The 14664-nt window shown below is 41.2% G+C and overlaps 1 protein-coding gene across 3 annotated transcripts in view; it reads right to left on the bottom strand.

Annotated features, from left to right (window-relative positions):
• LOC131137090 (plexin-A1-like) overlaps positions 1-14664 on the bottom strand; it is a 183608-nt gene that overhangs the window by 127212 nt on the left and 41732 nt on the right. For all 3 annotated transcript variants that reach the window (XM_058084629.1, XM_058084628.1, XM_058084630.1), the window contains exon 2: positions 10838-12131. In XM_058084629.1, coding sequence (XP_057940612.1) covers positions 10838-11989 — 1152 coding nt within the window. In that variant the 5' untranslated portion in view covers positions 11990-12131. The remainder of the gene's footprint in view (positions 1-10837; positions 12132-14664) is intronic.

Raw genomic sequence — 14664 nt, 5'->3', positions numbered from 1 at the left:
CAGCTGTCTTCGGGTACACCCTGGACTGGTGGCCAGCCAGCCAATCACAGGGCACATATATGTAGACAAACAACCATTCACACTCACATTCATACCTATGGACAATTTGGAGTCGCCAATTAACCTAGCATGTTTTTGGAATGTGGGAGGAAACCGGAATACCCGGAGAAAACTCCACACAGAGATGGATGAGGGTGGAATTGAACCCTGGTCGCCTAGCTGTGAGGTCTGTGCGCTAACCACTTATCTACCGTGCAGCCTATGTTTAAACATAGTACCTATTAATTTTGTTGTTTAATTTCATTAAAAAAAAACATATCCCGACATAATTTTTTTCAACCATAGCAGTGAATGTCACATATTTCTAAATTGACCAGACTACAAAACTTTGCATAAAGACGTCAATAACACACACACACACACACTCAGGCAGACACGATGGCGACCTGTGTCCAGGTATTTGTTTACATGACTTGCCGCTACAAGCAGACAACAGAAATAGTTGGCCCTAGTCTTTAATTTGTTGTTAATGAGGGGATTTTGTGTGTGTGTGTGTGTGTGTGTGTGTGTGTGTGTGTGTGTGTGTGTGTGTGTGTGTGTGTGTGTGTGTGTGTGTGTGTAAAAGTCTGTTTCCACATCGCGACAGGGCAGGGGGTGCAGCAGAGATCTTAAACATCTGTCGAACAGATGGGGGCCACTTGAGGCACGCTTGTTTTTTTTTTTTTAATGTGTATGTGTGTGAATCATGTGTGGAGTGAAATAGCTTTAGAAAGACTGCAGAATGGATGTGCATCTGGCAGCCCAATTCGCCTTAACCGCAAGAGGTTACCTTCACCTCACACCAGGGTTACGTTACATACTATACATGCACTTGTTTCACATTCATGCACATCCTAAATACATACGATTCTACATAAATTTGAGTCCCATTTCAGAGCACTAGAAAACTGAACGTACAGAAACAAAGCATGTAAATTACTACTTAAAAGGGGACTTATAATGCATATTTCTTTCCTTTCGCATTGAGTTGTGGATGCCTATAGAGCAGCTACACACAATAACCGGCAACTTTCTATAACTCTGTAGATCAGGGGTGGGCAAACTACGGTCCAGGAGCCACATGCGACCCACCAAGTGTTTGAATCCGGCCCGCCAGTTGCTTTGTAAGTATTTAAACTTTTAACACACAAACATGACTTGCAAGTCGGATGTCTTATTTAGTAAAAGAAAACAAAAAAACTGTACAATTAAAAACAGTTTGATGTGGTCTGATGTTTAAAGGAACATGAAAACATACAGCTGATAGTATAACACTTTTACAGATAAAATTAGACAAATAATTCAAGGGAAATTCATTCATTTTCTACCGACCGAGGGTCGCAGGGGGTGCTGGAGCCTATCCCAGCTGTCTTCGGGTGAGAGGCGGGGTACACCCTGAACTGGTGGCCAGCCAATCACAGGGCACATATAGACAAACAACCATTCACACTCACATTCATACCTATGGACAATTTGGAGTCGGCAATTAACCAAGCATGTTTTTGGAATGTGAGAGGAAACCGGAATACATGTAAACTCCACACAGAGATGGCCGAGGGTGGAATTGAACTTGGGTTTCCTAGCTGCGTGCTAAACCCCCCGGAGAATTTTGTTAACTCAATGCCGCCCACGAGTCAAAATATTTGCCCATCCCTGTTGTAGATCTTCCAGAATCTGCACCTATTCCAGTTGTATTTCCTTGGATTTCCAAAACGGTCTGTTTTAATTTATTCCACCCACAGTCAGCCTCCGAGCACGCCAACTACACTGTGATTGGTCACACTGGTCACACTTTTTTTTTTTGCAGGATGACCCGTGATCCTCCGATTGCGGTGCAAAGGCTATTAGCAACACTTTGTAATAGGACAGGAGTGTCCTAGGACTGTGCCGATACAGTTTTTTTGACTTAACATCCCATACTGCATATTGTAGTCTTGAATACTAGCCGGTATCAATCTGATATACGATAGTGAGCAAAAGTACGCATGAGAACTGCAACATCTTTTTTTGAACTTTAAGGAAAAATACTTTCACAAGGTTTTAGACGCAGGCTGACATACTCCAATCCAATACATTTATGTACTGTAAGGCTTTGAATACTCGCATACTATAAGTAGTCAGAGTCATAAAAGTCTCTAGTCCTCAAGTACTAAAAACAGAATTTCTTATAGCTGTGTACACAGCACAACAACGTGACATTTTCCCTGCTTTTTTCCATGATTTCAAGAGCACTTTGACATGTCACAATGTGTTTTTTTTTTTTTGGTTTGAGTGAAAGCGGGAGTGTTAAGTTGGAGGGGAAAAAAAAAACCATGAGAGAGCCTGGCACTGAAGAGATTTTTTGGAAATGGTGGAAAAAGAAAAGCTGCAGGCAAAAGGCGAAATAAATAAATAAACGTACGAGGAGAGGCTTCAGCGAGCCCCTCAGGTCAGATAAGGGGAAGAGCTGGCATGCCAAGAGATCAGCATTTATTTTCCAGCTTGATGTATTCCACAGTTTGCAAAACTTGTTTCTGTCATGTACAGTACTTGCTTTTTGTTTGAATTGCTTCCATCCTATGACTGGAAACAGATGTGGTCTTCATGCGTGAAGTTACAACACCGTAAGGACGCTTTGGAACAGGCAGCACCGTGCAAAAAGTTAGTTTTAATGACCTTTTTTTGACAGTAAAACAATAAATAGAAGGGCAGATACAATTTGTAGAATTACTACAAAAATATACACTTGATTTTTGATAAATGACTCGGGGCACACGGGCCATAAGTTGCGTACACGTTTGTGGTACTTGTTTACTTTTGTCATGGGACCAAAGGTTGTGCAGTAATACCAGCGCTGTACAGCACGGGGTTAAACCAGTAACTGCATAAGTCCACTGATCAGTGGCGTCATTAGGCCTATTTTAGGGGGTATTTTGATTTTTTTTAGAGATTTTTTTTTTTTTACAAAAATTTCATATAAAAGCAAAAAGAAGGCTAATAAGCAAGGCAATAAGCAGGCTAATGCTAGTCTACTACTACTAGTACTAGTATCATTCTTCTTCTCATCATTACGACTACTACTACTAGTATGTAGTAGTTTTTTGGGGTTTTTTTAAATCTCTGACAAATTTCATGTTAAAGCAAAAAGAAGGCTAATAAGCAAGCCAATAAGCGGGCTAATACTAGCCTACTACTACTACTAGTAGTAGTCATACTAGTAGTAGTAGTAGTAGGCTAGTACTACTACTAGTAGTAGTAGGCTAGTACTACTACTAGTAGTAGTAGGCTAGTACTACTACTAGTAGTAGTAGGCTAGTATTAGCCCGCTAGTAGTAGTAGTAGGCTAGAACTACTACTACTAGTAGTAGTAGGCTAGTATTAGCCCGCTTATTGGCTTGCTTATTAGCCTTCTTTTTGCTTTTACATAAAATTTGTAGTACTACTAGTAGTAGTACTAGTAGTAGTAGTAGGCTAGTACTACTACTAGTAGTAGTAGGCTAGTATTAGCCCGCTTATTGGTTTGCTTATTAGCCTTCTTTTTGCTTTTATATGAAATTTGTCAGATTTTTTTGTAAAAAAAAAAAAAATCTTTAAAAAAAATGTATAAAAAAAATCCAATTTTGTAAAAATTGTCCTCAGAACCTAGTGACGCCCCTGCCACTGATAGTTACGTCGACCAGCGTTACCCAACAAGCTTAAAGAAAAGAAAGGCTGGTAATAGTAAAGGTAGCTAACTCCTGGTTTAGGGAATGTGCTTTTTTGTTCCACCATCACTTGCTCCCCAGCACAAAGCTCATTTTACATCCCTTTGTATTGAGTCGTGGACTCTCAGAGCGCTACACACAACAACCAGCACAGAAAGCCTTCTAGTTCTTCCGGAATCTGCACCTATTCAGCTGTATTTCTTTGGATTTTGTGGTTCCTGTGAAAAAGTTTTTTTTTTTTTTATGTATTCCACCCCTGGCAAGTGCATAGGAAGACTTCAGAGTACTTCTCTATGCTATAATGCTACACAGACAAACACTTTTTCTCCATGACTTATAAAAAATAAACAAAATTAGGACACTGATGAATTGGTACTACTACTTGCCCTTCTGACGTGTTCCAAACTACGGATAATGCTCTTAAAGCCATGCTGCCCCATCCGAGAAAAGCACAAGCTTAATCTGTGTAATCGGAACTAAAGCCATTCTTGACAGGACATAATCCAATTACAGCAGACCGCAACAGGAGCTCACCCAAACCTACTGTCCTATAGAGTCCAATGAAGATGGTTGGCATAGGCGGGGTGTAGCATTACAACTCTGGACCTTTGTGACTCGAAGCCTGAACTGTTTATTTTGTGGAAGTATGTGTAGCATACATGGAGGGTTGCTATTAGCCATTTCCCACCACATCAGTGGGTTAGCAACCCGGGGCTCCAGAGCCGCATGTGGCTCTTCAGCCTCTTTGTTGTGGCTCCCTTCGCAATGCTTAAGTATTTAAAACACCCGAACATTTTGCCGCCAGAGTAAACATACCAGCTAATACCTGAACTACTTTGATAACCCAAAATTCCCTCTAAATCTGGCAGTCAATCAAAATCATGGGAGACTCATAATTCACTCTGGATATGAGCACGTCTCTGCACATTTCCTCAGCGGTCAGGTATTGAGGTTTAACCAAGATGAGACTGTCATTACCCTGGTCTACCCACTACTTTACCCACTACACTCGTAATCCCGAAAAAAAAACAGATGTTGTCGAAAACCTAACGCTAAAATGGTAAAGCTACTTACCATTAAGAGATGTTGAAGTAACCTCTCCAATCTCTACTTTCGTATCGGATTCAAGATCCGACACATACTGTATGGAAGTATGTAAGCGGTACATACATACATACATTTAAAAAAAAGCTAAATCAGCATTTATTTTCAACTCCTATACCGTCCTATACTCGTACAAAGTTGGGTTCGGCAGCTATCCGTAAGTCCTCGTGAGCACTTGAAGTGTGAACAACCACAGCAGAGTCAGTGTGCCGGATGGAATACATTAAAACACACCGTTTTGGCAGGAAATCCAAAGAAATACAGATGAAATAACTGCAGATTCTGGAAGATCTAGAAAGCTTTCTATGTTTGTTATTGTGTGTAGCTGATCTATAGGAGTCTATAACTCAATACAAACACAATACAAATACAAAGGGGCCAAAAAAAATGAGCAAATTAACACCAAACCTCACTTCAACTTCAGTGGCGTAAATCAAAATCCACAACAAGCTGACGCTCTTGAGCTCTCTGGGCCAATAGCGGTCATTAATCCACTTTTGTCATGTGCTGAAGTTAACAATGAACACCACTGTGTGGTCAAACTGCTTCATGGACGCTATTCACAAATTCCCCTGTGTATCCCTATTGAGAATTAATCACAAATTAGTACGATTTCATAGCATTGTGGGGGACGCAAACATACAGTATGTGACATTACAAGGTCTGTAGGTGTGTAGCATCATGCTGGGTCATATGTAGCGTTTGTAGCCTTGTAGTGCAGAAAATACTGCAGTTAGTTATAACTACTATATGTTGTTTATGCCCATTATCCCAAAAGCACAATATAGTAATACCAAGGGGAAATATGCCTTGCCTGATGTAAGAGCAGGCACCGGAGCAACGATAGACTTTACCCAGGAGGCGTCACGCATGATGCAATGTGGGCCATACAAGACAACTCTAATGGGACTCGAGTCAAAATAACCAATAAACAAAAGCAAGTAACTAAGTCAGTGTCTAAAACACACAACAAGATTGCACTGCAATAGCGATAAACAATGAGAACTATTAATAACAACAACAAAAAATGGCGGAATAATGGAGTTCTTTTACTTGTTATTGCGGTCAATTTTCCCCTCCGACATCCACCTTGCCACACAATAAAGAGATAAAGCGAACCCTTGACAAACAGACACAGAGGATAGTATCTCTGTGACTGAATAAGTCTCATTAGACATGCTGAGGCTGTAACGTCGCTGCTGGGTCGGCCAGCTTACAGAGCTGTATAGTGCTGGATGGCAGCCCACAGCCGGTGAAGGTCACCCAGCACTCGCTTTAACTCCCAGCAGAGCAACACTGGCCCTCTCTGTGATAATGAGGCGGCGGGCAAGGAGGCAAAAAGGGAGAGACCTGACGTTTTTCGAGTCACGCCCATTAATGCACAGACTTCAGGGGAAACATCAATGGAACTTCTACTTTTTTTTTTTTAGAAGCGCTGCAATGACATCAGCTTCCCTCTGGGCTCTTTATGATTTTTATGTTTACTATATGAATATCAAATGTAATGAAACCCTGCACATCACCAGATTGTTACGACACAATTATCTTGACACCTCAATTGCATTTCAAAGAAAATGTGACCTGCTGTCTTTGGGCGGTACACCCTGGACTGGTCACCAGCCAATCACAGGGCACATATAGACAAACAACCATTCACACTCACATTCATACCTATGGACAATTTGGAGTCGCCAATTAACCTAGCATGTTTTTGGAATGTGGGAGGAAACCAGGGAGAACATGCAAACTCCACACAGAGATGGCCGAGGATGGGATTGAACTCAGGTCTTTTAGCTGTGAGGTCTGCACGCCAACCACTTGACCACTGTGCAGCCTAATTTCACATAAATTGACTCTGTAAATTTAAACATGGTTAGCATGTAGGCTACAGAGTCGAGAGATCGGGAAGACCGGGGTTCGATTCTCTGCTTAGGCATCTCTGTGTGGAGTTTACATGTTCTTCCCATACGTGCGTGGGTTTTCTCCGGGTACTCCGGTTTGTAATTTGCACCCCTCTCCCTGTATGCACACTCCATAATGCTACACAGGCAAAATAAACACAGTTGGGAAAATTGTTACTAATAGCTTGTGCGTCTGTAAATATCATCTAAAACAAATGCCAGTATAGTCATCCACTGTAAGACAGACCAAACTAAGTCATTGCTAGTGAAGCTAATTCATGTGTACAGGTCACAAAAATGTTAATTAAATAGAGATCCCTTGTGTGTGCATTAAAGTGTTACCACTCACTAGACCAGGAGACGCATCTGGGAGGGATAGCGTCATCTCATAGCAAGTGTTCTCTAAAAGCTGCTTTCAAAACTAACTTCAAAGACAGTACAATTCACAGAAGGCAAAAAGTTCCAAGAGCAGGCCGCCCTTTAAAAAGAGGAATGCTGCTGCGTTTCAAACTCAGTGTTGAAAATATGAACGCATCACAAGGATTGTTACTTCTGGCAGAGTTGTGATGCGGGTGGCTTTATTTGTCCTTGTCGATTGGAAGAAGTCGCCTTATTGTCTTTAAACACCTGAAAACACTGAAATCTACAACACCACGGTGTTTACAATAACTTCCTGTATACAAGGCTAGTTATCACGTGAACATCTGCTCTTGCAAGCGCAGTTTGGACGATTGCAGCAATGCGTACCGGATCCAGTGTGAGCCCAGGGTAAAAAATAGCTTCAAAAAACAGATTCACTCTAAGCCAGTGCCTCTCGAATAGTGTGGCAGTGGTAAATGTCAAAAAGTTAAACACTGATTTAAACACTAACCACAGGAGTTGTGGCTGAAAACTTTTGTACAGTATAGCGGCTCCCCACATATTTGTGGTCAAGCATTTGTAATCCAGCAAATTTGCAGATTTATGGTTTGAAATGTATTCATTACATGTTTTATTATATCAACATTTTTCTCCGAAAATAGGTAACAATTATGCAAACCGTTATGCAGTTATATAACCGTTATATTCTCGCCCGAATTTCATGTGTACCACCCCTCAACAAATTTCTCTTCTTCGTTTTTTAAAAAGTATCATGCCCAAATTACTCGCTGTTTGCATCATTAGCTTAAAAGGAACCTATTATGCTAATTCTCCGGCCGTTTGTATCGAGTTCTGGACTCCTATAGAGCAGCTACACACAACTCGCATACAAAGCTTTCTTGTACTTCCAGAATCTGCACCCACCCAGCTGTATTTCTTTGGATTGTTTTCTCTGTTGAAAAAAGGAATGGGTTTTCTCTAAATGAACTAGATTTTTTTCGAAACCGGCTTGCATGAAAGCTTCGATCCGGCACAGCATCGTAAACGATGAACTGTTGCTTCAGCGAAACACGGAACATGTCTACAAGATGATGAATTCATCACAGCCGCGTCCCCAGAGCGAGTCCTTCTGACACGACCTTGATCGATTGCCGGCAAAAACGACAGATGGCCATAAAGGACAATCATGTAACTGTACACTCATTTGCATAATTAAATGCAAGCAAGCGAGGACACACACACTGACTGCAGACAGCAAGGCAACATGACGCTGAAGACATTACCATGTGGGCTTATGACAAAGATGAAACACTTATATTGTCCGGCGTCAGCCATGACAGTCTTCAGAAGTTAATGAAATATGCAGAACATAAAAGATGCTGAATATAGGAAGTAAATATGCAGTGATCAGCATGGTGATTGCTGGTGCGGGGATTTATCAGCAAATACAAACACTTGCAAGACCGACTTCAGCAGGTTCCATTCTTTACGTTTAAAGACCTTCCTCGGAGTCCTCTAATGTGCACCCCCTATTTTACATTCAATCCTCATCCCGTTCTCATGCGCACCATTTCAACAATAATTCAGCAGTTGCAACCCCTCCGATATTTCTCTCTCTCGCTCTCGCTCTCTATCATCATCCTTTCATTCTCACTCAGTCTACATCAATCCAGCCCTTCTTTCATTGCATCAGCTGTTCTGTCAGCATTGTGTTTTCAGATCACATTCAGACGCCGGCTTACACACTAAGTCACTCTTTACCTCATCACTCAACAGAAAGTCAAGAGGAGGTCACAGGCAGGATTGGTGACAGAGCGAAAGCAGACGAGAGGCGAACAAAAAAGAACCACGAGTGAAGATATGAAGGATGTTAAAGTTTACAATATTCACCAAAGAGGAGGTCATGGGAAGAAATGGGAAGGGTAGATTGAAAGAAGAATCAAGTTTGAATGGGACCGGAGAAATCTTCACGCAAATAACGAGGCTAGATTGGAAGACACTAAAGAGAAAGTGAGGGCAGAGGAGGAGAGAGAGAAGATGGGGAGAAGTGGAGAGAAGTTCAGAGATTTATGGCAGGCTGTTACAGAGAATCGACTGAATAACAGGAGGTGAGACCGGTTGAATAATTCATGAGGATACAGGGGCACCCATAATGCTCATCTATGAGGGACGGGGGAAGACAAGCCATCGGCAAATTGCACACAGTGTGAATTATTCCAACTGGCGATTACACTTTCCTGCTCCGTCCTTCAAAAGAACACCCTCAGAATTCAAACGATATTCAATCAAGGACGCTATTGAACATTTTAATCATGAAAAAAAAGAAAAATTGCTCTAATTAATGGGTGTATCCAATTAACCACAGTATCTTCTTGTTGCTAGGAGCATGCCAGGATTTTTCCTTTGCCAAGATTGACAATATCAGCTCTGGCTGTAGGCAACCTCCTGATGTAGGTTTTTAATTAACTCCAGACGATAACAGTAGCTGCATTCGAAGTATCATTAGAGGTCCGCATCCAGCAGCTTTATCTACCTCTGTACTCATACATGTTCTAGTTGTACTGTTTACAAAATACGTTAGCTTATATTAATGCTAGCTTAATTGGCAACTCCAAATTGTCCATAGGTATGAATGTGAGTGTGAATGGTTGTTTGTCTATATGTGCCCTGTGATTGGCTGGCGACCAGTCCAGGGTGTACCCCGCCTCTCGCCCGAAGACAGCTGGGATAGGCTCCAGCACCCCCCGTGACCCTCGTGAAGAAAAGAAATGAATGAATGAATATTAATGCTAGCTGAGCAGTTTGCCCCTTCCCACTATTACCAATATTGGTTCAATTGTGCAATGTACTTGTACAATGTATGAGGTATATACTATATGTGGTCAAGTTTGCTATGTTTTTTTCCCCACTTTCTCATGCACTCCAAATCATGATTATTTTTTTACAAAATGTATATTTGCTATAAGTTATCATATTATGTAAACTACTGTTAATTACAGTGTTTTACCAGCTACTTCTTTCTTTAACTTTGAACCCTTTATCCACAAACTTACACCGGAGAAATATACATACATGTAACAATATGAGTTTAAAATGAAAAATAAAAATCCTTCAAAAGTTTCCCCATAATGCATGGCGTCTGAGTAACACATTCATTGGTGCTTGCCGAGGCACTGCATTGACATCAGCTTCCCTCTGGGCTCCGTTGGCCCTCTCTGGTGGACAGAGGCAACATTGCAGTGCGATCCATCCATTTTCTATGCTGCTTGTGCTCCAATGAAATTTTGACGTAATAATCGGAAAAATAACCCATGCAGGTATCTGCTATGGTAACAAAAACGGGGGTGGAACATTACTTATCTTTGAATATGTATAGATTTGCATGTTTGAAGCTTATGTAGATACTAGTATTAGGCTATAAAAAGTACTGGTGGTGTAGTAGTACAAGTTTTTTTTTTTTTTGGTGCGGTTGACACATGTTCAATTCTCAGCCAGTGCCCCAGCGTGGGTCCTAAACCCAGCTAAAAGGGAGGGTTGCATCAAAACTAAGCCAGAAATCATTCAGGTGACATTTAAGAGTTGACAAAAGTTGGATGTATGCACAACTAAATTAATCAGAAGTGTTCCATACACGGAACCGATAGACACAGATAGCTCCATCGCCGTTATAGGCCTGCAGTGGAACAGTGGAACAAATAACAAGACACCTGCAAACACAAGTGGATCAAAGAGTCAGGATCAGCCACTCACCGAGTTAATGCAGGATAGTTCCTTGTTGAGCAGCCAGGGTAGAGAGAGTATCCCCACTCCACTGTAGCATGACTGAATCCTTATTTTAATCTTCTCTTTTATCTGCTTCATTGTGAACAGACACAAAGCCGTCTCCTTGGGTGGCTTGGCTCTGTTCTTCTGGCCCTGGGCAAACACAGCAAAAAGAACCTCCTCGTGCTGCGGAATACCAAGCGACTGAGCCAAACGAGACCCCGGTCGAGCCAAATAAGCATCCTGGATCAACCGATACTCCACTCCGTCCTTGGTGCAGCCAATGGGGAACTCGATGTAGGAGTAGAATTTGGGGTCGTCCACGCAAAGGCGGACAATCTTTGAGGTGAAGAACTGCTCGCTGCCCGCATCCGGGGAAGTGAGCTGGGTGTCAAGTTGTAAGGTGAGATAGTAAACAAACTGTTCACTGTTGAAGCCGTAGATGTAGTAGATGTCAAATGCCGGGAATTTGGAGAGGGTATCTGATGGGATCTTCAACTGGGAAGAGACAAACTCATCCTGGTAGACGAAGCTGAACATGTCTGCGTTCTCCTCGTTAGACATCAACTTGCGGCTGGATAGAGTCGGAAAGTACTCGGATTTCCCGTCAATGGGAGTACCGACAAAAAGTTTCCCGCCACCGCCGAAGACATCTGGCGAGATGACCACTCCAGACATGGTGCTTGCCTCAGCAACACTAGATAGATAATGCTCCTTACGATGGTGGGGCTCGCCCAGCTTGAACAAATCGTCCAGACGCAGGAACTGGCAAATTCCCTGGGAAGTACTCCCACAAGCAATTAAGCGGTTGTGGGCGTCATCGAGCAGCAGCAGTTTATTTATATTGGGAGTCTGCACCAGGTCGTGGGGGCATGACTGGACGCCGGGTGGAGGGTAACAGCGAGGATTGTCCGTCACAGGACCGGTCACGTGGCTTCGTAGCTTGGTGAGGTTGCCGGACAGCTTGTAGATCCAGTTTATGGCACCCAGGTAAACCTCACCGGATTTATTATGCACCACCAAATGTGTAAGGCCCCCTTCTGGTGACGAAAAAGACAGTAGAGAAGAAGGGGGACCTGGCGAAGACGAGGTGGTCGTGGACAGGGGGAAGATCAGGAGGAAGACGAGACGTGAAAGCATGATGGTAATGGAAGGGAAGAAGAAGTGTAATCCACTTCCGAGTGTTGATAGAAGGGCTTCTCGGAATTGACTCCCAGCTTGTCTTCTTATTTCCGGTTCTTAAGACCTCATGCCTGTTCTTCAGCCTCGACTACCTCCAGTTCTGAGAATGGGAAAACAAAGTGGATATTTCAGACAAAAGTTCAAGTAACTCCAAACTCACACTACTGTGGAACCTCTGAGACAAATACAGCTGGATGGGTGCAGATTCTGGAAGAACTAGAAAGCTTTGTATGTGATATAAATTTCCATTATTTACATTTGTATTCAACTATCTGATCACAAGCCCAAAAGGAGTAGGCTGAAGCAAAAGCTTATAAATACCTACCCCTTTTTGCAAGATATAATCATGTATAATCCCCTGTTATTATTATCATTGTAATATTATTATTGTTATTATCATTATTGTTATAATCTTTATCATTATTACATTATTATTATTATTATCACCATTATTATAATCATCATTAATATTACAATTTTCATCATTATAGTTGTAACAATTTTTTTTTTAATCATTTAATTTTACAGACTTCATTGCTTCTTGTAGAGTGCTGTATCATTCCATCTGTTTTCTGAAATCTGCAGTATTTATGCTTTTATTGTCAATTTATTAGCCCACTTTTTCCCCCTAAGTGTAACATTTACATATCATTTTCTGGATTGCATGTGTCTAAATTTGTGCATTAAAAAACAAGAACTGAACAGGTGACCAACCCAAACACCATGATCAATTCTGTGCCATCTGTAGGATACATACTGTTAAGGCCATTGGACTCTTAAATACTGCCTATTAGAAATATTCATAACGTTTCATATAGTAAACAATTATTTACTAAAGATGTCTTTCATAATAATTTGATGAAAATACTGATATGGTGAAAATTATTAGCCCCCCCCCATGTGAGTTTATGCTTTATAAACACATCTGAGTCAATTAACACTAGAAGCTCTAACCTACGCCTCCGTCCCTCCCAAGTAGCCAAGACAGAGAAGAAAAAGCATTTACATATTATTTTCTGGATTGCATGTGTCTAATCTTGTGCATTAAAAAAAACAAGAACTTGAGACTGTGTCTGAACAGGTGACCAACCCAAACACCATGAACAATAACAGTAAACAATAATTTACTTGCCGCCATTTTGGTACAGTTTTGAATACTGAATACATTTTCAAGATGTCTTCAATAATAATTTGATGAAAATACTGATATGGAAAATTATTAGCCCCCCATGTGAGTTTATGCATTATAAACACATCTGAGTCAGTTAACATAAGCTCTAATGTGCGGCGCAGCACAGCGCACCTACGCCTCCGTCCCTCCCACCGGTGCAAGTAGCCAGGACAGAGGAGAAAAAGCATTTACATATCATTTTCTGGATTGCATGTGTCTAAATTTGAAGTACTTGAGACTGTGTCTGAACAGGTGACCAACCCAAACATCAGTTTCTTCTTGTTAAGCCCTACCTTGAGGTTTTTATGTCTATATGTGCCTTAAAATTGGTAAAAAATAAAAATAAAAAATACAATAATATGGGACCTTTAACTCCATAAAGTCCTATTCTCTAATTCATCACATTCCTCTCCCTCTCTTCCCTTCAGACACTTCACTCGGTCAATAGTGTCTTTCATCCCGAGCCCAGCCATGATTACAGTGGTCCAGAACGCCACTCTGTTGCCAATCTCCATCAGGACAATGCAGCCCCTGTTTAGAGTCCCCGACACACACCCAGACAAAATATGAGCAGGCTACACACACACTTAGAGTCTGTGGTGGAGAGCATCTTTTCACCGTCCCACTGACTTCACCGTCTGACGATATTAAAAGCACAACACAGCCCCCTCCGGTCTGCCCACCCGCCAACACATCAACACATCGATACATCCCTGCACATTTAAAATGACTGAAAATAACGAAATATCAACTCTACAATCATGACACAAGACAGCTATTTTCATTATCACAATTCTATAAATAACAGTTAGCAATGATGAGAGCAATCATTTGACAAAACTGGGACAAGAAGAGGAAAACGGAAATATCTATGAAGTGGAAGTTTGTCTGTTTTAAAAGTTCTTCTTTCATGTCTATATTAGACCAAATGGAAAAAACTGTACAGATCTCAAAAATATTATATAGATAAAGACAGTAAAGACTGAATATTCAAATTTTTACTGCTGTTCACAGTAACAAGTGAGCTGGAGTCTATCCCAGTTGACTCAAGAGCTATCTGGTGATTCTCAAGGCACACATAGACAGACAACCATTCACACTCAAAATCACACATATGGACAATGAGAGTTTCCAATTGGAAATATGGGCTAATAACTATAAAAGCAAAACTTCACTCGCTAAATGTACTGCAAAAAAGGTCAGTAAGGATAATTCATAATGCCGCCTACAGATAACATACTAAGTTCTTATTTCTAAAATCACTAATACTTCAATCTTCAAACAGCTAAAATAATGCATAAGGCTAAAAAATAACCAATTCCCTAAAAATGTCATCCAATACTTCTCTACAAGAGAGGAGAAATATGATCTCAGGGAAGAACTACATTTGAAACACGTATATGCTAGGACTACGTTAAAAAGCCATAGCATTTCAGTATGTGGAATCAAACTATGGAATGGA

This window comes from Doryrhamphus excisus, chromosome 10 (assembly GCF_030265055.1).
Source record: "Doryrhamphus excisus isolate RoL2022-K1 chromosome 10, RoL_Dexc_1.0, whole genome shotgun sequence".
Taxonomy (NCBI): Eukaryota; Metazoa; Chordata; class Actinopteri; order Syngnathiformes; family Syngnathidae; genus Doryrhamphus; species Doryrhamphus excisus.
Note: the sequence above shows the minus strand (reverse complement) of the source record. Positions and strands in the feature narration are given on the sequence as shown.